The 27,927-nt window shown below is 37.2% G+C and overlaps 1 protein-coding gene across 21 annotated transcripts in view; it reads right to left on the bottom strand.

Moving 5' to 3' along the window:
- The window catches only part of map2 (microtubule-associated protein 2), an 80,531-nt gene that overhangs the window by 31,723 nt on the left and 20,881 nt on the right, over positions 1-27,927 (bottom strand). For 19 of the 21 annotated variants that reach the window (XM_056754262.1, XM_056754266.1, XM_056754270.1 and 16 more), the window contains exons 1-3: positions 23,339-23,556; positions 14,010-14,111; positions 4,635-4,881 (exon numbers count right to left, since the gene is read on the bottom strand). In XM_056754262.1, coding sequence (XP_056610240.1) covers positions 4,635-4,848 — 214 coding nt within the window. In that variant the 5' untranslated portion in view covers positions 4,849-4,881; positions 14,010-14,111; positions 23,339-23,556. Of the gene's footprint in view, positions 1-4,634; positions 4,882-14,009; positions 14,112-23,338; positions 23,557-27,927 lie in introns of those variants that run through there. The other 2 variants (XM_056754263.1, XM_056754272.1) reach the window with 2 other exon arrangements.

Genomic DNA, 27,927 nt, shown 5'->3' with positions numbered 1-27,927 from the left:
AAGTCTGATAAATTATTTTATATTTTATATTGTATGTATAACATTCATGAAGATGAAGAAAGTTTTTCTGAATTTACTATTTATAATTTACTATGTTTGAGTTTAAGTAAAATTTATTATCGTTTTATTCTGTGAACTACTAACAATATTTCTCCTAAATTATAAAAAATACTGTATTTATCTGCTGGAGAAACAGGTCAAAATAACAGGAATGATGCTCTGTTTTATCTAGACCTCAAATATGGCAAAGAAAACAAATTCATATTCACTTTTAAGCAATACAACAGTTATATTGGTCCATGTATTTAGGAAAAGTTAAAAAGGAAATTTTTGTGTGTTATCCTTGATTTTATCAGAGTTTTCTTGTGTCTTGTCATTCTGTCATTCTTTCACATTTCTGTTGAATGACTTTGTCACCTGTGAGTTGGTGAAATTTTGACACCAGACTGGAAAGGCCAGTACATCCAGAAATACTGAATAAATTAAAATTTTGAATGGTCTGTTAATTGTTCCAAGGGGCTGTATATGCTTAAATTCTACAGAACATATAACCTCATAACCATTTTTCTTTATCTTAATTTTTGTATAGTTTTATTTTTATTCCAAATCTATACAATTTATATTAAAAACTGTGAGGAGGCAGTACCAAGCATTTAAGTAGATGCCATCATGGTTGTGTATGGGACCAATAAAAGATATATGGATCTCTTACAAATAGAAAGATTTCCCAGGGTGATGATATAAGGTGATATGTGATCCCGTCCAGAGAGAAGCTTCAGACAGAGCTGTACTACAGATCAATAATAACTCTAGTCAAAGAGACAAAGGGGAATTCACTAAGAATGAATTGCACTTGCTCATAACTTTATTTTCATTTGCTGCCTGTGTTGTTTAAGCACTCGAATCACTAAAGTAATTACGCAAATCAGGTAACGGTGCAAACATAGACATAAAATTAGTGCTTAACATAATTTGCACAGCGCAATTCTGGTTTGTACGTGGGAGAGGATGCGACATACTCTAGTAATCTGGAATACTTTGCAAGAACTGGGATACTGGATTGCAGATGATAAAAATGTGCTAAACACAGCCCCATTTACATTCATCCTGCAGTTCTATGTCAGGTATGGGAAGGCAGGTGAGCTGTCATATGTTTGATTCATTTAGTGCCGGTGTCTGTGCGCAAAGTGCAGGTTAGGATGACTGTCTCTTCATCTATCCTGTGCATCCATATCTTCCTCTACATATTTTAATCCGAACATTTCTGCTGATGTGTCTGTTCTCAACCCCCATCCCCTTTTCACCCCTTAATACAGAACCCATTCAGTCGAAACCTATCACATGTTAACATCTCATAAACGTGTTTTACACCTATCTGACTATTTAAAACCCCAAATGAAATATAAAAGACCCTAACAACACCGTCCCATGTGTATCAAAGTCTGCATCAAAAGATTGAAATGAGACTCTTACTGCATGTCAAAATACACTCATTTGCATCTATCTTTATTGCTCATTACAAAATGTGGAGTGGGGGGTGCATATTTGTTGTCTAATGCTCTGTAAGGAAATCTTAAAATTTTCAGAACACTTTTTTTTTACATGATTCTTGATTTTGGAGTGAACTCGGACGGGTATACCTTGTGAATTTTCCCTCAAATGGTTGAAATCATCCATATGTTGTTATGCCTGTTCATGCATGTACTGTATACCCTTACAAGTGCACATCACTGCTGGTATTGTTTGGCTTTGTGTAATATGTAGTTATGGTCCATCATTATAGGGGTAATTAGCAGCACCACTCCCTCCCCCTTTGCAGAGCACACAGCACCATCTCTCACTATCACAGGGTTGCCATGGCAGCCGCTGCCCTACAATTTACTCTGCCAGACCTTTGTTCAGCATCCCTACAATCTTCTACATTTTTTCCGCTGACACACGAGAAGAGCCACCTTATTTTCTTTATCGTGCACCCCCGGGGCATCAAACATACCGAGACGGAGATGCTCCGGCTGAACTTCCTCATGCCAGAGATTCTGCACTCACAAGTATCTAAAAGAAGATTAAACGGTTTCAGAGAAACGCGCACAAAGATATAACACAGTACGACTTTTAAAATCGTAACACAGTCTGTTAGAACTGGAGATAATTGTTCACTCTTGGTTAATTATGTCATTCCTTTCCTTCGTATTATTAGGTGTCATACGTTTAGGAGCCCGGGGAGCTTCTCCCCTGCTGTAGTTCTCTGTGGATAATATGCAGTTTGACTGCTATAAATTCTCTGTCTGAATATTTCTGTAATGCAGGAACTTTGGGACCATATAATCCATTAATGCAATAAAAGTCCAAATGTCATTTTTGACCTCTTGACCTCTAGTCTCATCCTGTGATAGCACACTCACAGATTGACATTTTATATGTGACCATGGACAACAAAACCAGTCTTAGGGGTCAATTTGTTTTTTACATAATCTGAAAGCTGAATAAATAAGATTTATATGGATGTATGAGTTGTTAGAATAGGGCAAAAGCTGGCTGAGATACAACTGTTTAAAAAGTAAGTAACATTAGATCATGAAAATTGCATTTCATGCAGTGTGTATTGTTGCCGTGTTTGAAAGTTAGCAGTCTGCCAAGATGTAAGTCCGAAGGTGAATGAATAACACAGTAATTGGCTTGGAAAAAAGGGAGTCGACTCTGAATCACGCAAACGAGATGTGACCTAGTCTAACTCTAACCGCCGCGTATCTACGTCACTAGAATTCTCCCCAATGTATGATGCGTGTGCATAATGTCTAGAATCTGTGTTCTACGTTGTGAAACTAAGTCTGTCTTATTTAAAATAACCAATGGAAGAACTTGTGAGGAAACAATGGTTACAATTCTTTTTTGAACTATTGAAAGAGGGGGTAATACCAACTTTATTTGGACCTGTTAGCTCCAACGAATCACAACCTGCATGTTCGACAATTTTTTTTGTCTTAACTTCAAGAAATATTTGTGTACCTAATGCCTCTGTTTGGCTAATGCATATAATGCTAACGTTAACACGTACCTTTATTTCTGGGGTATTACAGTTTGTTTATTTAGCTGTACTCGGCTAATTTAAGTGTTTAATCTATTATCGTCCATCTATTACCTACTATCATCTTCTGATGTTTCTTTGTTAGACTCGGGCTCAAACTGGTAAGGTAAAATCCCTGCCATCTCTATCTATACACTGTGTATAATATCCAACCACCTGTAAACCGTAATCCAGTAATGATGATAGGCTTTCCATTTGCAGCACATGCTGAATGCATTAGACAATTAACGCAGACTACACCTTCTGACAAATCACATGACACTAGGCTAGCGGATAGGAGGGGATTAGACGGATGAATCGCGGAATGAATCATTCGAGAGTCAGTCAAGAAGTAAGGTAAGAATAACTATTATTACGACATAATAGTGTTTTTACACCTTCTTTGTACATAAACATGTTGTTGGACAACCACTAACCAAAGAAGGACCTTAAAAATAATATGTTACTTAATATTAAACAAAATATTGAGTAATTTGAAAAACAATCTTTGAAGTTGTTAGTCAGGGTCACTGTGGCAGGCCATCCACTCACAAAAATAAAGTTTGCATATATTTAAGGTAGGAAATTTACAAAATATCCTCATGGAACATGATCTTTACTTAATATCCTAATGATTTTTTGACATAAAAGAAAAATTGATTATTTTTACCCATACAATGTATTTTTGTCTTTTACTAGAAATCTTCCTGTGCTGTATAAGGCTGGTTTTGTGATCCAGGGTCACATATATATTGCACACCAAAACTGTAAGGAATGGATACAATGAAACTTGTCTGGTATTTTTCTGGATGGCTACAAATACAGGTTCTTTTCGGTGTCCGTCAATATCCACATTGCTGTGATGGGGGCATGACTAAAAATCTGTATAAGTCATTTTTATTATACTATAACAATTTATATCACGGTATATTTATAACGTTTTTTACATTTAGAAATCCAAATCACGTCCACACAACGGATGTTTTTTAATTATAAGATGCTACACCTGCATAGGATTTGTTTTTTAGTTGTCCTGATCTGTGTGTTTAACAAGTAAAATGCCTGTCTCATGTACAATGTCTCACATTGTGCACTGCTTATTTTCAAACCACAGTTTATAAAAATCTTTTGACAAATCAAATTTGTCATTTGCCATTTTATTCCTTTACAATTGCACACACTGTACCTTTATATCGTCCAACCTCACCATTCACAAAGCCACATCTTTAGTCTACCCAAGAAGCCCAGTCTATTATAATATTTAATCTATTTCAGCATGCCTCCCCCTTAAACCAGCACATATAAAAACACAACAAACTGTGTTGGTCACTTTACAAATTGATCAGTCTGTCTGAGTGGGCAGCACTTGGCCAAAAGAGTATCTGGCTACCCACCACTTCTTGAATTCTACCCTAGTTATGAAAATCAACATATGTAAATCAGCTATTTCAAAGTAAACAATCCCAAACAAGGGAAACCAATCAAACCATAGGGAACTTCTATCAGCCGCATATTCAATTTCTGTGAACATAATACTCATGTCAAATTATATCCTTGTTTTATTCCTTACCCGCAGTCACAGCGTGTCCAGAGGTTAGATCTCCGTTGAAACCATTCTCTTTGGCATAGGCAGTGGCAGAACCAGCATGTGCACCACCTGGCTGGCAAGCCCTGTAGGAGGAAGAGAAGCCATTCTCTCCATGCCCACCTGGGGAGGATGAGCCCTGGGCTCCCGGCGTTGACCACTGGGGGGCGCTGTCCTCAGGTTGCCGACCGTCTGCCATCTGAACCAGAGAGGAGGGGGTCACTCCTTACTCCTAAAAGACAAAGAAGCAGTGTTGACATGGACGCGCCGGTGAGATCACTTGGACTTAAAAAACTCTTTAAAATCTTTTCGGTCATACTGACGAGAATAATTTCATAGATCGAATCTGTTAACTGTCTGCATTTTTGTTATACTCATAATAACAATAAAACGTTTTGTGCTGTAAAATAATGAAACCAGTTCAAATAGAATACAAACATTCTCAGATTATATATTACGTATAAAACGTGCATACTGCGTGTCCACCGGAGAGATGGCGATTAAGCATCATAAATTAAAAAGATCCGTTCATTTTAATAAACAAGATTCAAGATCAAAGTCAATAAATGATCTGGGATTCCCATCACTAGAGGCAAATTCCCTATAGGCCTACTGTGCACTTTAATGGACGGCACAAGTATTACAGAATCATATATTTAGAACATATAATATACTTCGTTTATAAGCTTCATAGCCTATACATGCTTAAGTCTTGAGTCATTCTGTCAGATACGTTTCAATTAAATTGAATTAGATTTTATTATACATCTCAGACTGGATTTCTTTTGTGTAAGCAACACTTTTATTATCAGACATTTATGTTGCACAGATATGCATATAATTCATACATAGCAATGTATATAAGATACATAATGTATGTATACAAGTTCATCTTTTCTGTGCAAAAAGAAACATGTATTGAAAAAATGAACCTGTTTATTTAAGTACTGCGACTTGATTTGACTTGAAACTTATCAGGACTCGACTTGACTTGCTTAGGGTGAACCCTTGACTTGACTTGACTTGCTTGATTTGTCTAAACTGTGACTTGAGATTTGACTCGAGACTTGATGGTTAAAACTTGAGACTTGCTTGGACTTGATCATATGTGACTTGTTCCCATCTCTGGTGTTTGGAACAGTGTACTACCATGTTATCTCTATTGTTTCTGCAATATAGTAGGCATACTTTTTATATGCATGGAATACCTGACCTAGTCATTGTTTACTCATTGGATCCCATGACATTATATCTTACAAGGCAACGCATTTAACTTGCCCTTTCCTTTTACAACTTTTCAATTGAATGACCAAAACAATGACATGTAATGCATACAGTGCTTCATACTGAGAGGTCTTTTTACACCCAATGCATTTGCACAATTAGCAGGGCTGCTCGATTATGAAAAATATATAATTGCAATGATTTTATTATGTTGAGTTCATATTTAACACAATAACTTATTGAATTGGGAAACAAAGTCAATAAATGTGTACATCATTAGTTAATAACTTGTCAATTTAACGCTGGATTCCGCTTAAAAAATACATTTAAAAATAGATATACATACATTAGAATAAATAAATTAAATTAAATGAGACAATCCTTGTGAAATGAAATGTGGCACAATAATAGTTACCTTATTTGTTTCATTTTCATAATTGTTGGAAGACAAAATTCGATCACGATTCATTTTGCAGCCCATAACATTTAGTAAGGATTATAAAACATTATATTATGTAAAGCATTATTTGAAAACACTTCAGCAAAGTAACTTACAGTTCGTCTCGCCTCAAGAAAATGTATCTCTTTTTAAGGATGAAAAAAGGGGGCGGTTATTGGCCAGAACAAGATGCAAACCTGGCCAGACTGTAAACAGTGGGACATTATAGGCTGGAGAGGCGAGAGTATGTCTGAGGATGCCAGAAAATTTTAGAAAACCTGCTCTAAAAGCAGATTGTTTAAAAAAAAAACAGTATCAAATAAACTGCCATTAATTCGACTTAAATACATATTCCATTATTCAATGAAGCTACACATGAAAAAAACAATGAAAAGCAGGATTAAAATATAACAATTTATTTTACTTAATAGGTTAATATAAGTTTATTTGCAAACACTAAACTTATATGAACATTTAATATAACACATGGCATAAATATGTTTGTTAGTCAAATAATTATCACTAGTAATATCATATCCTAGGGTGCAGCAGGATCCCAACCAGATTTTTTCACCTCCAAACTCCCAATGTGACCTCTGGTTATAGAAAATGTAATTCACTCCTGTCGGCTATGCAAGTGTGATGGGTTATAAAAATGTACTATGTCACAAGAAGGGCATTTACCCTCCATAAATAATAAAGAAAAGCAGAGACAAGAGAAGAAAAGCATCTTCACAGCACCAGCAATAAAAGTCAAGAGTTTTGTAGTGGTAGCTTGTTATTCGTAATCTGCCGTGTCTGCTTGTGCCGTCTCTCCCCTATCTCTTTCAGTTTGGGAAATGATTTTGGGCAACCAGAGATGCCCATGATATCTTATTTTCTCTGTGGTGTTTCTGAAGGGCATCAGTGTTTCTGATATAGTCATTGATGGAGGCTTTGATCAGCCAGCGCTTATTTCTTTCTGACTGACAGTAAATCCTTAAGGAACACCGCCTTCTTTTCCGTTTTCTCTCCCTCACCACCTCTCCTTCCATCCCGCAATCCCTCTCTGAGTATTTTGAGAGTACTATATATCTCAAAGCTTTTAGGATTAGTGCAACTGGTTGATTAAATAAAGTTTTAGAATGATTGCTTGTCATGGTTTTGCAGGTTTTGAGACAGTGGCAGAAAAGGCAAAATAGCTGGCTTAACCGAAAACCGAAAAGATGTATTTAGCTACATGGAACATGGAAACATTGACATGCTATATTTAAGATTCAAAAAGTTAAGATTGTGGCGTTTAACATTTGTCCATCACAGCTAATCTAGGCCACTCTTCAACTACACTTCAACTTCTCCGAAGACAGGTCAGTAGATCTGAAATTGCAATGTGAATCACACTCAGATAGCAAAAAGCAATTTTTTTGCTGTTTACAGAGCCTGGGGCTGTCTGGTGTGTCTATGTGTAGTTTCTCAGGACATCTATTTCAACACCATCTGTTTGCTGAAAAAAACATTTTGTGGGGGGGGGGAGTGCTTAAAGGTACGTTTCGGAAACACATTGAGATATGTTTCAGGAAAGTGACGGATCAAAAATTCAAGCAAAGCTTGTGCCACAGGTCCAAGAAACGGTCAACTGCATTGTCTTTCGGTCACTTCGTAGCTGCAAATCACTGTTTGTGTGAACATCCCTTCAGAGTGACAGAGAAAGACATTCAGGACAACCCAGAGACTTGAGTTATTTATTAGGGACTGACACTTTATTTACTCGGCAGTGTTCTGGTTTAGTAAAAGCACTCCCTTTAGAATATCACTAAACAGGTCACAGCTCAGTCTCTCTCTCTCTCTCTTGCTTGCTTTAAGTACATTTTTCAAAATTGAGATTTATACATCAACCGAAAGCTGGACAAAAAAGCTTTCCGTTGATTATATATGGTAATAAGGTTTGTTAGTATAGGACAATATTTGGCCGAGATATACCTATTTGAAAATCTGGAATCTGAATATATTAAGAAAAACACCTTTAACGTTGTTCATTAGAGGTGCTGTAGCAGGCCGTTGCTAAGAAACAGCTTTGTTTTAACACTCTCTATTGGCTTACCGCTGTAATGACATCGTTGAGAGTAGATGAACCCTGAAAGCTTTACATAAATACCAAACTTGAGTGTTTAATTCCCAAAAAGCGTGCAGCAGCGAGCAAAGTCTGTAGTCGTGTTTCCGGCCATTATGTTTTGATATATTAACGTTACAGAAATGTACAAAATACCTTTATGGAACATGATCTTTACTTACAGTATATCCCAATGATGTTTGGCAGAAAAGAAAAATTGATCATTTTAACCCTTACAATGTATTGTTGGCTTTTGGTACAATTTTCATCAATGTGTGAGAAGTAGCACCCTCGAATGGGTGGCTATGACAGTCATTACACTTGGGGATGGGGGGTATGATAGCCACTGACTGCAAGGACAGCAGGTGTGGTACACTGGGCATGGTACCAGATTGGAATGCCAGGCTACTGATAATCTATACAGAACGTATGCTAGACTCTGTGGCAGAGCCATGTTTGAGGCCAGCCAACTAACTCAACCCACAAATAAAATATACTGAGTGTGGGTACATAGTATTGCACCCCAAGGGTCTGAGGAGATCACTCGTAGAAAAATTAATGAGAGATGATCAATGTGCTGGCTGTAGGAAAAGAAAGACAAATGCTTAGGTATAGGTCAGGGCTGTACATATAGCTTTAGCTTCATTTATTATACAAATTTGGACAGATTTAATTGGTAATCTGAACTAAAAAAATTGGGAAGATTTTGCTCTTTGTCTAATAGCTGGGGATTTGCCAAGATGCCCACAGAGTGAAGTGGCTTGCCTCAGAAGATTCTTTTCTAAAGCCGAAGCTAAGATCAAAACTAACACTAACATTTTACTCAACAACATCTGATTCCACAGAAGAGATGAAACCAAAGTCATATGCTATTTGTTTTCTTCTAAACAAACTCTCTCTATTCCAAAAACTGCGCCGGGATGGAGAATGCAGCATCACAAACATCTGTTTATGACTTACTGCCTGCTCCAATTTATTTCCTGCCATTGCGGCTCTGCAGGGGCACCTCCTGCACACAAAGATGGAGGTCCACTTCATCAGTCATACATCCATGAAAGAGCAGGGTGGTTAAACAGCCACAAAATCTATTCATGTCCAGCCTGAGGGGTGATACTTCACAAACTGTGTTGTTCATCTTGCATCTCTGCAAACTCTGTGGTGAATTCTGGGAATCAGCACAACAGGAAGTCAACCTGCCTCCTGCTAAGAGATCAAGTCAATCAAAGGGCAGGCTGTTGAGAAGCCAGTGGAGTTTAAATTGTCCTCAGATGACCAATAATACAAGCCCTGCATCTTAAAGTCACTGGAGAATGACTTCAAAGTCTTGCTGATAAAAAAGGAAAGGATCTCAAAGCCATACACATCCTTTTTACATCAACATCATCCAATTTTATGCTAATTCAGTTAACTTTAAAGGAGAGTTTTCTCATTAATGCTTTCATTATTTACTCATGCTCATGGAAACAAAAAACAGATACTTCTTAATATCTCCCTTTCCGTATAAACATCAAGTCAGACAGGTTTGGAATGATATGATGTAAAGTAAATGACAATTTGGTCGAACCTGTGTGACTGAAATATCTTAAGAAATGTCTCAGTAGTTTTGTGTCCAGTCAATGGAATCCAGTATTGTTTGGTTATCAACGTTCTTCAGAATATCTTCTCTGCGTTCTCCAGAAGAAAAAGATCTAACAGGTTTGGAATGACACGAGGGTGAATAAATGATAAAGAATTTTAAATTTTGGGTGCTAAATAAAACTATCCCTATAAACGTGACTATCATGTGGGATAACAAAAGATAACAAATGTAAATGCCTTTCAAACTGAATGATTTGTATCAACAGTTAGCTGCGACCATGCCAAAACTAACCCCCTGACCCTCGAAATCCTAGCTGTGATTGGTGGATAATGTATGGTGGTTACAAGCGCATTCCAATTGGCTGAGAGAGGATGGCAGTTGGACGAGACATTTCTTTCAACCCAGATGGAAGTGACAGCTCTGACCTTATTTTCCCAGAAAGGGAAGCAGAAAACCTCAATCTATCCCTGCAAACCAAAGCCAGTTGGCAGACATCCGCGGCCCTGGGCCTCACACGGCCCTGAGCAGACAGTGTGATATGTGCAGCCCATCCAAACCTTGCAACCTTTAGGGGTGTCTGGGAAGCTGTGAAGTTAAAGCCCCAAACTGTTTTTGGGGGATTTTGTTTCTACTGTCAGAACTCACTACGATGTATGGCATTAAATTGCCCCACTGGAAGATTAACATTTGCATTGACATTCAAAGACTTTACTAACTTCTCCCATTCCAAGTTTTACAACTTTGACTAATAACTTGTGATAGATAATACACATTTGAATAGACCAACCACAGCATCTTGGATTAATCCTTGGAATATGGCACATACTGACAGTAAACAGTTTATGAATAAATGAATAAAGCATTTGTGCCTGGATGAACATTAAATCCGAACCCCCACGAAGGCAAAAATCCTCACATAAACCTTTGTTGAAACTCTTTTGTATACCATTTCAAAGCATTTTTAAGCTTCTTGTTTGCAATGCATGGCTAGCAGGCAACATGATGCAGACGTTTGGAAGTAAAACGCAAATGGAAATGCATAACATCAATATGAAAATGCTTTAAAAACCATGTCACAGGTGACAAGATGAAATGGAGTGACTGACATGGTTAATTCTAAAACAAACAACTTTGGGTTTGTGAGCATGTGAATGGAGTCAAGTATGTCAGCTAGACCCCATGCCAAATTCCAGATCGAGCGGTAAACGCGATCAACTTGCCAAGACAGGCAGTGAACTACTAGATATTTAAAGCAATATATATAATGTATATGCTGGCAGGTAACATCAATTACCTTCCAGTTAAATCGGTATTATCACTATTCTCCACTTTCTTCTCTTTCTCTCTCTTTCTCAGGATACCTGGCTCACTCCTCTGCAGCTGCATTGCAGAGCCTTGGAATGACGCACACACTTTCGCATTTACAGCTCAGATTTATGTGTTGCCAAAAAACCTGACAGAACAGCAACTGGACTGTGTCTGCTTGGTGTGGACTGAGTAGTCGTCAACAACTTTCCAATGTTTTCTGACGTTATTAAATGAGGACAGATGTGCCTAAATAAACTATGTTTTATGGGATGTTATCGGATTTTATTTGCAACAGAAAGAGAGGTTAGCATAAACCTGTGGGTTTTATATAGATAAAGTGGTTTCTTGTCACCTGAAGGGTAGCGAAGGATGATGTATCTCATTCTATTGAAACACAGCTGAAGTACCATTTCTTCTTCAATACTTCACTGTGAGAAATTCAATATACAAGGCCGGGTATTCAGTTATCCTGTGTGACATTCGTCAAGTTGCTAAATTATGTGAAGAAGCTTGGCCACAATGTCATGGCTTTTCAGGGTTTTCAATTCAGCCAGCTCGATTCAATCTCTTATCCAATAAAGACTTAATGAAATTGCACTAGCTTATTATATATTCCAAAAGCACAAAGGCTATTTAGCAATTGTTTCAAGATGCTGTTGCAGTTAATGCGGTCTTAGTTATAAGTTCACCCCAAAAATGAAAATAATGTAAATAAAGATATTTTGAAGAACCTTGGCTCCCAATGACATCCATTTTATGGACACAAAACAACTGAGATATTTCTTAAAACATCTTTTATCTTTCTCATACAGGGACAAGAAGATTTATTTTTAGCGAACCATATTTCTAATGCAGTAATGTAATGCAATGTTGAAGAGTACATAACTAGGGATTGTTAAGGTCCTACTTTGATTTATGGAGTGTCCAACAACAACTTTATATACCTAGAAGGTGTAAAAACGCTATTATTTCGTAACAATAGGTAGTTATTCTTACTTTACTTCTTGCCTGACTCTCAAATGATTCGTTCCGCGATTCATCGTCTAATCCCCTCCTTTCGGCTAGTCTAGTCTGATGTGATTGGTCAGATGGTCTATTCTGCTGGTCTACCGCGAATGAGGTTCACAAGCTACATTGTTTGGGGGGAAGAGTGAAGTTTACGCTGGCAGTCCTAACAAAACGTAGGCGGGAGTATATGGAGTGACGTTTCACTCGTTTGCGTGATTCAGAGTCGACTCCCTTTTTTCCAAGCCAATAACTTTGCTATTCATTCACCTTATTTACAACTTGGCAGACGGCTTACTTTCAAACACGGCAACATTACACACTGCATGAAATGTAATTTTCATGATCTCATGTTATGTACTCTTTAATGGTTGCCGCAAGAACAAAAAAGTCAGATTTGATCAAGAACGAATGCCATTTTTATAAAAAATTTGTCAACTTTAGCTTGGTCTTAAGTCTTAACAATTATAGCAATTCTGTTTGCGATTCGATTCACAATCCTGAATGCTCCGTTAGGATTTTTGTTGTCTAGGGAGAAATATCACCCATCTAGTTTAACTGCATAAGACAACCCAGCACATCACAGGAGAGTAACAAGTGTGTTTATCGGCATCTCATTAGTTTGTTTTCCTTTAAGCGCTTTTCTATATTTAAAAGTCATTATGGTTTGCTGTGGGACCTTGCGAAGGTGAGTTTCAACATCACACCTACAGAGGGAATATTGAATCTGCTATACAAATAATATTCCTACAGCTTCTTACATACGTGATTAAAGCCTGTGGGCTGGATTATGCGTATGCTGCGGCTGTAAAGGCAGTAAAAACAAGGTTGCATAAGTGTGGTCGTGACATCTTGCACTGCTATGCACCGCCTGCAGACCTGATATTGATGCTTATATGGCGGCAAGGCTCGCAAAAAAACTGAAAGAGAGAGTTATTGAGTTATATGTGCCGTATGGAGGCCATATTATTTTCTAATCTCTGTGAAATATCCTCTAATGTGTGACTCATGACTGACTCATAATTTTAGTCAGGAGAACCGGTGTCTTAATTAAAACTCTTCATGCTAATCTCCTTTGTATTGATGAAGATTAGCCACAACCGTACTGCACATTAACACGCCTTTATAAGTATGCAAACCCTTTTGTTAAAACAAAGTAAAGGCTGCACGTGTTCCATCAAAACAGAGACATGAATCCCATCTCTTTCACGCCTCACTGTGTGGGCGTCCGTTCGTGGGAAGATCGACCCACACGTCCTACCCATCAACATGAACATGTAAACATTCATTAGACCAAACGGGAGCGCCTTCACAGCTCTTCGAAGGACTGATGTGCATAAAAAGCAAGATGAAGCTAATAAAAAGGCGTCTGCTGAAGCTATAGTTGAAAACACAGAGACCGCGAGAAAGGCAGAGAGTGGCTTATTAGGTGGCTTTTGTTTTGGTGTTTTGAGGGTGTGCGTCACGCTCATTCGCAGCTTGAAGAGCTCTCCTCTGCCCTCTCAACCCACTCACAGCTCCCGTTTTTCTAAAGACCAGGCTAAAAGCATTCTCTCATAGGGTTACAATTGTTTCAGATCCACAAATAAACAGAGTTCACAAATATTACATTAATTCACAAATTAATAGAATGAGATCAACAAATGCATGTTAATTGCTTTATAAAAATGAAGCAATTGGTCATTCTGGAGATAAACAGCAGGGATTGGCTGGTACCTGTGTAGTTGGTGCTGGACTCCAGTGATGATTGGTGGTGTGTTTAGGAGGAGGGTTCAGAGCCCAGAAGAGTCTCTCAGACAGAATCAGTGCGACAAACACCTGCAAAAGCGGAAAAATTCAGTTAACTGACAATTTATATAACTATTATACAAGTATTTCAAATAAGGCATATTTCATAAAGTCACATTTTTGTGACATTTTACATTAAGGCTGTATTTGTTTACATTCGCAAATGTATTAACTACAAACTGCATTGAACTTACAGTGTGCAATATAGTTTTTCAGCATGTATTAATCCTTGTTAATGTTAGTTAATGTCAAAAGAGTAATTTGTGTTAGTTTACTGTTACTGTTATAAGTTTAAAAATGTATTATCGAATGTTGAATATAATATGAAATAAGATGCATAAATGGTGTAAAATTATTGTTCATTGTTAGTTAATGTTAGCTTATGCATAAACTAACTGTTAAGAAAAAGCTTTACCAATTTTCATAAAAAAAATATTGCTTAGATGAACAAAGCTGGATAGATAATAACCTATATCAATATCATTTTATTTTGTTTAGCTGCTTTTCAACAATACACACTGTGAAAAGCACCATATAAACCAAATGAGAGTGAATAAATAAAGTAGTTGAATCCTTGTTCTTTGTTCAAATGTGTTGAATGTTTAATTTGATGCTTTCAGCATTTTACTTCTCTATATCCATACAGTATGTCAGCCATCACCATGTCGCAGGAGTTTGTGAAGAAGAACACATGGAACTATGTGTTACTTTTTACACAAAATGAGATCATTAGTTGTGTAATGAGATCACGACCTAGATAATCGCTCGTGATAACCTTGCCAATCACACACTCACATCTATTAAATGCACAATATGAATACGAAATCCTTCACTTTGTTCCAAAACCTAGTGAACTGCCTACAGTATAGTTCCCTGGTCCATGTAACGAAACCAGCCCAATGAATGATCAACACTGATCAGATGAAGCTATCCTTTCATTCATAAGATTACTTTAAAAATAATGTATTATTATCATGAACCATTTAAAATCCATTGAACAAAATGTTTAATGAATTTAGCATTTGTATAATGCAAAGAGATACAGCTTATTCTTTATAAAATGTCCTCACCTTACATCTTCTTTTAGTTCCATTTAGACAGTAAGGCAGCTTACTAGGTTTAGAAACAGAGTTTTTATCTCTTTCACACACTTCACAGACGTGAGAAACACTGGCAGATTTTCACTGCAACACTGACGCATTCTCCAAAGCATGCATACACAACAGGTATACAGGTCTTTGATCAAAGTAACAGAGAGCATCTCCACAGGCCTGGACTAAATAAAGAGCTTATCAGCCTATGACAGCGCCCCTGCCACAACTGTCACCTCCGCGTATATCTCCCTTCATACTTTTAAACATGTCTTTATAATGGAACATAATAAACTGGTGACTAAAGCTTTGGTTCCAGATAAACCTGAACATTCAGTATTCAACTTGGCTTTTGTGTGTATTTGTGTGGAATAAGAGAGGGTGTCGAAATAGACTGAAATAGACTGTCTGGAAAAGGCTAAAGAAGAGAGACTGGCATACCCCACTTGTGTCCCAGAAATAGTGTAGCTCAGTGCTAGCAATGCCAGGATCATGGGTTCTGCAAATTGCAAACATTTTTATTTGTTACCTATTATAAATCGTAACACTTTACAGCAAGTTGCCATTAGTTAACATTTGTAAATGCATTGTTAGCTATATTAGCTAACAATGAACAATTTAGTTTTTGAGCATTTATTAATCTTTGTTAATATTAGTTCATGTCAATACTGTTATTCATGCTAGTTTATAGTGCATTAACTAGCCTACAGTTAACAGTGACAACGTTCGTTTTTAATAATGTATTAGTATAAATGCTGAAATTAACATGAATTAATATTAATAAATGCTGAATGAGTATTGTTCATTGTTAACTAATGCATTAAATAGTTAACAAACAGCACCTCTGCATATCTTTCTGCATCTACCTATATCTGTTTATGTGTCTATGTCTGTATATCTGTCTGTATCTATCTTTATCTGTCGATGTGTTTCTATTTGTCTATCTGCCTTTATCTTTAACTGTCTATATGTCTACACTGTAAACGTTTTTGCTGTAGTTATGCAGCTAGTTGCCAGCAACTTACTGTAGATTTATATTTATCTAATCTGTTGGCAACCGTTTGTTAAAAGAGAAATTAATATTAAACATTATCAAGTCTTTTTTCTTTACAGAATTATAAAATAAAAGCCTCATGCAAAGTATCCTGGGAAGTTTACATTTAGTCATTTATCAGACGCTTACATGGCTAAATTTAAAAATGGATTTTAGGTTCCCATAATGCTTTGCATGAGGCTGTAATTGTATCATTTTCTGGGATTTTTTCAAATTTGGGTTCCCAGAATGCTTTGCATGAGGCTGTTATTTGATCAAAAAAATCTGAAAGGATAAAGACTTGTTACTATCTTGTATATCTATCTATCTATCTATCTATCTTTCTATCTATACCTTCCAACATATTTGTCTCTATCTATCTATGCCTGTCTGTCTGCCTATATCTATTGATACCTGTCAGCCTGTCTATATTTAGTGTCTGTCTGTCTGTGTACTATTCTCTGTCTATCTATCCAATCTGCTCTTCTTAAACTATTCTTTTCTCTGTTTTCATTCACTGTCTATTATGGACTGCCAGCTATGAGCAGCATCTCTGACTCTCTGTTTCAGCTGCAGGGGATATGAGGTGGAAAACACAGAATTTTTCTCCCTGCCACCAGATAATATGTGAGCGCTCAACACACTGACTCACACCGCATGAACATGAGAGCCCTCCGCGGCATGTTCGCACTGAGAACTCAAACAAGACAGAGTAATACCGCCCTCGCAGGCACACAGAGCCCTGCACGGGTCCCGAAACCAGAACTAACATACTGCTGCAGCAGATGGGACTCAATGCATCCCTAACACACACACGGGCTAAAACCTGCCATGCATACACACTGTAAACATACAAACACAGTTTATACAAAACACTAACCTAAATGCTTTACATAATGTCACAATGGTTACTTGTACTGCATCTTGATGATGTTACTGCCCAGCTGGTTTTTATTTACTTACCGAAGCCTGTTAAATATTTGTTAAGTGTTCATTTTGGATCCCGCATGTTAAGTACTGAAGGCGGGGGAAGACAGCATGGAGGAGGAGGAGGGTGGGCCCAATGCTGTTTAAGATCTGCGTTAACCGCAGCCTCTGGTGTGGCCATTTCTTTTCATGATGTTATTATGTGATTTTCAGAGCAAGAAAAGTCTAAATGAAGAGCTCTTTTCCAAAACGCTAAAAATCCATTCTAATAGCTTTCATGAAAATGACATTTTTTACCTAGACCCACACATTTTGTTAATATTCAATTTATCTTGTTAAAATGGTCTGTTGGCTCAGTCTGAACATGTTAAACAATGATTGTTAAATGAAACAACAATATTGTCAATTATAAATTCAATTTTTTTTTTTTTTTTTCAAAACTAATTAATATAAATCAAATAAATGCAAATGCATGAAATAAATAACAGCCAAATAAAATAAATAGTAACAAATTAAATAGTTAAATAAAATAAATATTTTAAATTTCATGTTTCAATATTTTCCACCACTTATAATAAATAATTTAGAAATAACACATACAAATACCACTAACGGGCCAATTCTGATTGGTCGAGAGGACATATCGCATTTAGGCTAAAAACAGGTTCGGGACTTATAGCGTTTTGGAAAGAAACTGTATCTTGCAGTAGGTTTTAAACAAGGAAATATAGCGATTTGGCATGAAACATTGATGGAGCAGTGAATAGATTGTGTACACAGCAAAATGGCATGACAAACTCATTTTTTTTAAATTTGGCATTTATTGCGTTTTGGGAAAGAGCTCTTCAAATTAACCCTGTGTCTTCCTTAAATAAACTCACAGACTACCCAACCTAAAAAGAGAAAGCACAATAACTTGGAAAACCTCCAAGCGAAGCACACGTAATGAGAAAGGACACAGAACTTTTGCTTTAGGTTCCCCCATGTGGTGATAAGCCCAGTTGTCTTGCGTTGAACTAGATCGTTTCGTCTTATTGTTAGCTGTTGGCTAACTTCACCCAGGCTACAAGTAAAACGTAACGTATGCCATAAAGTAGGTGAAGGGCAGGTCTTGTGTACCTACCCGCACATCAAAGTTACAAGTGTGATTTCAGCCGATAGAGGGCTTCTTAGGCAGTAGCGGCAGTAAAATTCGTCCAGTTAAGAGTTGTCCTACCATTTAAAGAATTTTAGAGAGATTATTTTAAGGTTGAAAAATCTACCAAATGTTGCTTTAAAGGAGGAAGATTGGCAGATTGGGAAAATATGCTTCTGTTGGACCGCTATCTAACCCTAGCACTGAACACCACCCTTTAGATGTTCTTTATGTGCAGAACATGTGTTGTGCTTCTTTATTGTATTCTTTCTTTTTGCTTTTCAACAAGAATTATTAGCCTGGAGTTGACTGACAGTTTGCACATCATGCACCACTTTATGTTTCGGTTTGGTTTAGAGTTGTAAAAAACATGACAGTTTTGAAGCATTACTTTGAAAAACTATAAGAACTTAGAAATAAACTAAATGCATAAAACCTAGTGAATGGGAGAAAGAAGCATCAGTGTAGTTTATAGCAATAAAGAACTGCTTTGTATTCTCAACTGTGGCTTTAAAATATAATATCACTCCAGTGATGGAAATGAGAAAAATTCAATGGTGATAAAAACATCATTAAAACAATATTACATTTTCTTAATACCGGCTGAAAGTCAGACACCTCATCTCAGACTCCTTTAATAACATTAATAAAAAATCTCAGATGATGGATGTATGATTTAAATTTCCTTATATTGTAATATAATCAGAGTTTTGGGAATTTCTAATGCCCTAATTATGAGATTGATAAAATCCTTATCTCTGTGTGTCAGATGCTGGCTTGGAAATAAAGCTGCAGACAATATTCTCATAGCACAATTATTTGTTAACAAGCAAAAGATAATAAACATCAGAACCTTCATAAATCAGAGAAACAGGAGATTGTCGTTTCAAATGGACAGATTTCATAAACCATGTTAAAATGTGGTTTAGAAAATAAAGATTTTTTTCGATGAAAAAAATATTGTTGAAGAAAAGACGTTTCTACACATTCTGACCTTGATTCTGACATCTGATATGATTCTGACCTTTACATTTCTCAATTCTCAATTCATAATTTTCTGCCAGTGTCTAAAATAAAGTAGAATATAGTAAATATTGTAACATACGCAGACCCAGAATCTTAATTCTGGTGGAATTAATTTATCTGAAATTCATACAATCTCTACATGAACAAATTTCTTTCACAAATCTCATTTCTGCCAACATAGGACGAACATTACAGGTAATTTTTAAATAGGCTAACTAAAACTACAGTTTCTTCCTCACACAATGCTATCATATAGTTTCATCATCTGAAATATATTGCACATATACTTAACAACATTTTTTGCTGTTCTGAACCTTAACATGTGACAATAAACATTCCTTGCATACTGCCAGATCTACTTTTTCCTTCCACTCAAAAATAACAGTAATGGAACACAAAAGGATACAGATTATTATATTTGGGTGAACTGTCTCTTTAAGCTGAGCGGCTTGGTGGGGATACCAGCAAACCAGCTGGACCACACTGTGGTCTAGCATCCACAACATATCTAAAGATGCTGGTGACCGCTGGTTTTTTTCCATGCTAACCTCGTACGTCTGTATTAATTTGCCTAAGACAGAAAAACAAACAGCCAGAGCCATCAGGCCAGGTCCTAGAGAGCGGATATGTCTGTCTTGATATGACAGCACTGTTGCTTCCATCTCCCCCACATTCTCTCTACCCCCACACGAGGATGGGACACTGTCACAAAACATCTTTCTCTCTCCCTCTCTCATTCAGTAGAGTCCTTCTTAACCCTGCCACAGAAAAAAGGAAGGGGGTGACCAAGCCCCCTTATGGGCATTACATCATTGCTTTCCCTGCTGCAGTGCCTCCCAAAGAGAGACTGTGTGCCGGTACACAATTCAGTCTCATCACACTCCTTTATACTGCACTAAGAAGAGCTTAAATGAATCAGAACCAAAGCCTTTTTATCCCATTTTACTCCCTTCTTCAGTGAGTCAACATGTTTAAAAGGATAGTTCACCAAAAATGAAAATTCACTTATAATTTACACCCTCCTGTCATTTCAAACCTGTGCGATTTTCTTTCATCTGTTGAACACAAAAGGTGACATTCATAAAGAATATCTTGTCTGCTCTTTCATATATAATGAAAGTGAATGGGCAAGTCAGTTTTGACGTCAATGAAATCAAAGTGCATTGGTCCTCACATACTACAGTATGTCAATGGGAGGTACATTAGGTGAGACATCCAAAGGGCGAAGGGCAAGACTTGGAATAGTTTTTTGGACTACATGTATATCACCTGCATCATGTTTTGCATTTCAAATAGGAATGAAACAGGTTTTGTATGACATGAGGGTAACAAATGATTACAGAATTGCACCTGTAGATGCAGCTTTTAGAGCTTAACACAAAGGCGCACATGCATTTCCTTTAAGTAAAAAGCAAACGCGATGTTCTCCATTAGACACAAATCCAGTCAGGCAGGAAATAACTGGAGGTCTTTTGCTGTGCAGCAGAGGCGGCTGGTGCATTTCAAGACCCGCACAAATATCACTTATCGGAGGAAAATGAGGACTACATTTTTATGCAATGCTACTCCTAAGCTGCATTTTCAAACAAAACTAACGAAAATGACACTGACTGAAAGCCTAATATCTAAAAACTTATTTTTGCCCTAATATAAATAATTAATAGTGCCATAGACATTACCATATTAAAATGTAAGTTCACAAAATTTCATCATCATTTACTTACCCTCATGTTATTTCAAACCAGTGTGACTTTCATTATTTTGCAAAACACAAAAGAAGCTATTGTGTAGAATGTTAGTAACCAAACAACATTGAGCCCCGTTGACTTTAAATGTACAGACATAAAACCTCGGATACATTTCTCAAATATATTTTTTCATGTATAGGTTTTGAACAACATAAGGGAGAATACATGTTGACAGAATTTTGGTTTTTGGATGAATTACCCATTTAATATATAAAGACAATGTTTGCAAAAACGCATAACTCCATTAAAAAAAAATAACGTTTTTATTAGGTTATCATATTTTAATTGTGTTAGGTACTTAATTATAACTACCAAAATGCAGTTTGTTTGATTTTATCTGTTTTAAAACAAAAAGAGTAATCTGTTTTTGCAAATGAACTCTTCATATAATTTTTATATAATACATAAGGAACATAATTTTTTTATAAATCTATATGTGCAGCTATGCTCCATGCAGTTTTAAAGCCAACCCGGTAATGTGGGTGTCACTGGGTTTATATCTGTAGCTTTCTGCCATTACAGCACTGCAGGACTGAGATAGACAGCAGACGAAATGCTGCTGTGCTTCTCTGCCCTTCTGCCACGATGCATGAATGCCACAGTCACCTGTATCTTGACCTTATTCAGCACCGCCTCAGCAGGGTGCTAGGAAACATGGATGAATGGATGAGAAAAGGTCACACCACCTATTGGCACATGGTTTCTGTCATGACCACATCATGTGAGAGATGAGAGAAGGACTGTGAATGAGAAAAGGGAGGTCAAAGGAAAAGGACTGACTACAATATCAGCCCATATTTCACTTCTTTGTAATTTTCCTTAACACTTTGATAGTGAAACGGTCTCTGCGGGTAACAGGTCCTATCAGCCATACAGCACGCTTCTATGATCTATGGTGACCCATAGGAATGGGAGGAGAGATTTGTCTATGTCACTAAGACCATAAAAGATGTGATATACAATAAATGATATACAAAAGCTACAGTATACCCACACATCTATCAATATGCGGGGCTTATTTGTATGTTTTGCCAATAAGAGCAACACAAACAGGGAGGAATGCAAAAATACAATTGATATGAATTTAAAGGGATACTCCACCATAAAATGAAAAGTTTGTCATCACTCACAGACCCTCAAACCTGTATGACTTTCTTCTGCAGATGTTGATAACCAAACAATGGCAGTACCCATTCCCTTGCATTGGTTTTGTGTCCATAAAGTAGAAGTAAACGGGTACTGTAGTTGTTCGGTTACCAACATTCTTTAAAATATCTTCTTTTGTGTTTTGAGGAAGGAAGGAAGTCATACAGGTTTGAAATGACAAGAGGGTCGACAAGAGTAAAGGTTGATAGATTTTTCATTTTTTGGTAAAATTTTGCGTCAGACGAGGTTGTTAAACTAAGACTACAGTACTATGTACTGCATATCAACTAACATTATTGTGTTTTATAGTGTTTTATTTTCCATTTGGAGCTTGATAATAATCACTAAAACTGTAATTGAATAAAAGAGCATTGTAAAGATTTGTAAAAAAATACTTTTTGAGTATTACAGATACACAGATTTTTTTGGGTGTAGTATTTATTTTTAGCTTGTTGGATTGGCAATCCACTGATTTATAGTATACCCAAATATTTTACTCTAGAATAAACGGCAATTATAAATTATTATTAATACAATTGTGATTTTGGTGACCCACAGGATCAATTAATCACTGTCATACTCCTTGTCTGTCTAGGGTGATGGTAATAGCAGGTGTCTAGACAGCCTACATCACGTCACCCTGATTCAAACAAGCATGTTATCCTGCAAAAACACACGCACACACACACACACACACACACACACACACACACACACACACAGACACACATACACACACAAACACACAGAATTGAATAATACACATCTGCTTCTGTGTGTCCCATATACTGCTATGATTACACAGCTAGTGATCTAGTAAATACCCTGATGCACACCAGATGATCTCTCAAAAAACACAGACGCAGATGTGCACACACGCAAAACGTTTATTCATCTCTCAAGGTTTAATTTACAGAACAAGGAAAGAGATTGAACATCCGAATAGCGAGGGGAAAATCATTATGTGTAAGATTATGTGTAACAATAGGAAAGCTGAATGCCTGTACTGCCCGTGTAAGCTTGACGGACCAACACACACCTTATGTGCCAGAATGTTAGAGTGACGCAGCATCTCTGCAGCGCAGTGAACGGAGAGTCAGAGAAGAGGAGAGGTAGAAAGAAAGGAGAGGAAGCAAAGATAAATGACTTACCTGGTGGGATCTGCGAATAGGATCCTGTTCGTCGGTGTGACAGAAGAAGAGAGAACCACAGATGATCCTGGAGAGATACAGAGAGAAGAAATGTGGCAGGTGAGGTCAGTGTCCACTCATATCAGTCATGTGTCTTTGCATCTACGACGGAGTGCTCCTCCTTAGTGACCGGAGACGTGCTATAGAGATCGCAACAGTCCAGACATGTGAGTATAGCACACGCTGTTCATACTGCCACCTTCCAGCTAGTGGGAGACCGGTGGATGCGAGGGGGAGGGCTATCTGTGTGTGTGCGTCTGTGTGTGCGTGCGTGCATGCTTGTCACTCAGAATGGTAATATAATGAACAGATTGTAAGCAAAGAGAGGGACTAATGAATTCATGAATCAGTGCATCTATAGAATCCAGAACGGTTGATATGTAGATGTGAACTGTGTTTAAATGTAATGACAAAGCATAAAAGGCTATATAAGCTTTATCTGTAATGCAGTAACAGATATTCATGTAGCTCGACTGAAAACGCATGGTTAACCAAACAGTTCTTGACCACCACAGTAGGAATTATTATAATTGTCCCAGAACTTTTTGCTTTCTTACATTCTTTAAAATGTCTTTCTTGTGTTCATCAGAACAAAGAAATGTATACAGATCAGGATTAACTTGACGGTGTGTAAAAGAGAGACAAACAATATTGTGTTAATGACTGATATGAGACCCTGGACCCCTAAATCAGTCATAAGATTAATAATTTATACATCATATGAAAGCTGAATAAATAAGCTTTCCATTGATGTATGGTTTGTTAGGATAGGATTTGGCCGAGATATAACTATTTGAAAATCTGGAATCAATATCCAAATGATTTTTGGCGTTAAAGAAACAATAGATTATTTTTACACATACAATGGATTGGTGGCTATGGTTACAAACATACCTGTGCTTATTATGACTGGTTTTGTGCTCCAGGGCCATATCTATATATATTTGTAATACCTGATCAGTATGGCAAATACTAGGACAAAAAAACTACCCTGCTTTGTAAATATTCAACTTGACATATAGCATTGTGTGTGCGTCTATGTGATACCAGTATTATTCAAGAGTCCATAACCAGCGATTTCAGCACCTTAATATCGATTTAAACTCTTCTCAGATTTCCCAGTGTTCCCAACCGCCACTGACTGTATGAAATACCAGAGCTTCGTGAACAGGAAGCACTGATTGGAAATCTGGCAGTATGGTGTTCAAATGGCCTCAATATTGACTTCCTACCATCACTCATTCGATACAATGCATTAAGTCTTCCCAGCAGCTCTCTGTTCACCAATGAGGGGGTGAATGAGGACCTAATGATGTTAAATTAACATCAGTGTCAGGCGAGTTTCTTCCAAAATGTAATGAATGATACATTACTAGTTACAGTCATTTTTAAAGTAATTAGTTATATTACAATATTATCCTCTGAATTGCAAAAGTAGTGAAACGCATTACGTTACTTTTTATGTTGCTTTTATCAAAATAACCACAGAAGAAACAATACATTTAAAAAATAAACGATTTTATTAAATTCCATTTTTGGCTATTCTTTAAGTAGTATTAAATGGTCTTTTCCATAGAACCATGTTGATTAAACGAACTATCTGCGAAAATTAATACTAGTTAATTTCTCAGTACTACCGCGGCCATTTTGTATAAAGCAAACAATGCGATGCGTTGTCAAGCGCCCAGTAGCGGTATCAGTCGGCATTTTCAGATGCGTTTAAGTAGTAATAGAGTTGCATGGTAGATTGTAGTAGTAAATTGAACCATGCATGCAATTTAAATCAACCAAATGTGAGACATAGTGCACAGATTGGGCCTCTGTCATGAAACATTCGTAAATATATGACTAAATTCCAAATAATTTGCGTGTAAAACCTACCTTCCCGAAACGTTTCTTCCGGATTCACAAATACTTAGTAAGCATTGTAAAATGTGTGTTTGTAAATGAATTCAAATCATTCGTAAACAAGGGGCGCATGTACGCTCATTCACAATTAGCATAACCCCCGCCTATGAATTATAGGTACGCAAATTAGGCATCTAGGAATGCTGGAATCCTCTGGACTTCATTCTCTGGTTTGACTACATTATATTGTATACACGCATAAGATACCAATAGGTTATATGCTTACGAATAAATTAATCAATTAAACTGTGTCCACCAAAGCGTTTTTACCCAGCTAATATAATAATACCTGGTGCTCTTCTGAAAACGAGCTGGCACTTGAGAACGCTTTGGAGGCACTGCGCGTTATTCCGGAGATGCATTTGTTGCTGTGATTTAGAATATCCGCAACAGTTAGCCTACTTGTTAGTAGTATCTTATTTCGAAGAAAATTACTTACTATGAAGATGCAGTAACCAATAATATTAATTTCTCGACTGTTGTGTATGATGGTTGGTCAATGTAGTGTTAATCCCGCCTCTTCTCCACTTTGATTGGACGGCTGTGCAGCTCTGCGTTTTTACCCAAAGTTAAAAATATTATTATAATTAGTGGTGGGCCGTTAACGGCGTTAACGCCGTTAACGCAGTGAGACTATTATCGCGCGTTAAAAAAATTGTCGCCGTTAATCTATTCTCAAAGTTGGGTTGGGAGCTGGGTCTATACTACGCAAGCTATGATGTCTTAACCTTGATATTTAAGCGCGGATGTATACCAGCTTAACTGCACTGTACGGGGCGAGAACGAGATTTTTCAACTCGCGTGATTCGCGGAAGCAGAAGCAGCCTCATCATCTCATGACCAGGGCTTCATTCGCGTCCTTAGCGCAGCCTCATCATCTCATAAGCAGGGCTTCATTCGCGCGATTCGCGCAGCAAGTAGGTCTATTGGCTCTTTTCATTAACATGTAAATCAATCGCGCTTGACACGCCATTCGCGTTTGGTCTGAACACAACATAACGTTACTGTGAAATTACCGCATCAAACGTGACGTGCTAACATGGATGCAGCTATGAAGCCGCCGGGTTTGCTTCAGGGAATATTAAATTTTAAGAAGCTTCCCAATAGAAACATCGACAAGACTAAGGTTGTTTGCACCTTGTGCAATGCGGAATTGGTTTAAAAAAACACTTTCTCTCAACAGGTAGCGGTCTAGCTTTAGTTGAAACCAGTAACTTTGTATTGAGATCTAATGTATTATGGCTCCTGTATGACATATCGCTTGTTGCTCCCTCACTCTTTGTAAGTCGATTTGGATAAAAGCGTCTGCTAAATGACTAAATGTAAATGTACTATAGGAGCTCTTCCAGTCTCAAGTACCACCTAAATGGAAATCATCCCTTAGCTAATGCGGAAGTAAACACAAATTCATCTTATTGAACATAATTTAATTTTCATCACCAATTATCATAGTAGAACAGCTTTCTCAAGCAGTTTGTGATGCATTTTGGAAACAGTAGATGAGCCCCTGGTCTAATGCGCCACCTGGCTTGAGAAACCCGTTCTCAAAGACTTACTTTTAGTCATTATTTGGGTAGCACACATATTCTGAATGCCTTCGGCAGAATTCAAATGAGCCATTTTAATCTAGATTAATCTAGATTAATTTTGGAATTAATCTAGATTAATCTAGATTAAAAAAATTGATCTATGCCCACCACTAATTATAATACATAGTGGATCAAAATGCAGTCTCATCAGTTTGTCTAAAAGAATACAGAACGTTATGTGCGGTTTTACGCACTATTTACACGTGTTATGGAGCAGGCGAACATTTCTTTCGTACCAACTAACATTTTGAAAATACGAACATTTTCACGAATACGAAAATTTACGTCAAAACGACTTGCTCCTGTTTCATGAATGAGACCCATTATCTGTAAAACTTGAGCTTGACAGACATGGTCATTATGAATTTCTCTGTTAGTGTCTCCGAGACAATAACAACAGCAAAAAGTGTTCGGAATGACAATGAGCAAATAACAGATTTAACAGACTTAACAGACTTTCTATGACTATCATTATTGAGGCAGAACAAAGCACAGACTTATCTTTATTCAGTTCATCATCTCCTCTGTCTCATCATTATCATCTTTATGAATCCTGAAGACACTGCCCCAAAAAAGCCCACCTCAACCCAAATCCCTGCTATAGATGCCCCCCAGGCCACAGATTCAATATACTTTTATGCTTGTAGATTCTAAGGCTGGAAGGCCTGCCTATGTTATTGCCTTTTATTGGTAATATGGGTGTCCACCTTCCTAAAATAGCATGTCTTATGGGTTTAGCCGTCTGTGGCGTGCCAGCGCCGTATGGGGAAGAACTAATGTGGGCAATGGTAATTCAAATTCACATGTCTCGGCCATGTGAATGAAGAGTGAACTAGTCTATGTGCGCTGATTTGCATTTTCCACCTGATCGCCCGTACTAATGAAATCTTTCATTGCAATTAAAGTAGGTTTAAAACTTTTAATGTGTTTGCTATAGCCGTATTGCATTGCACGTAGAGCCAACTAGAACGTTAACATGGACAAAAAGAGAATTAAAAACTTGAAAATAATAAGGAATAAAAATGTATACAGATGTACAGAGTAATCTATTTA

This window comes from Triplophysa dalaica, chromosome 8 (genome assembly GCF_015846415.1).
Source record: "Triplophysa dalaica isolate WHDGS20190420 chromosome 8, ASM1584641v1, whole genome shotgun sequence".
Classification (NCBI taxonomy): Eukaryota; Metazoa; Chordata; class Actinopteri; order Cypriniformes; family Nemacheilidae; genus Triplophysa; species Triplophysa dalaica.
The sequence above is the reverse complement of the archived record's forward strand: the minus strand, read 5'-3'. Positions and strand labels throughout refer to the sequence as shown.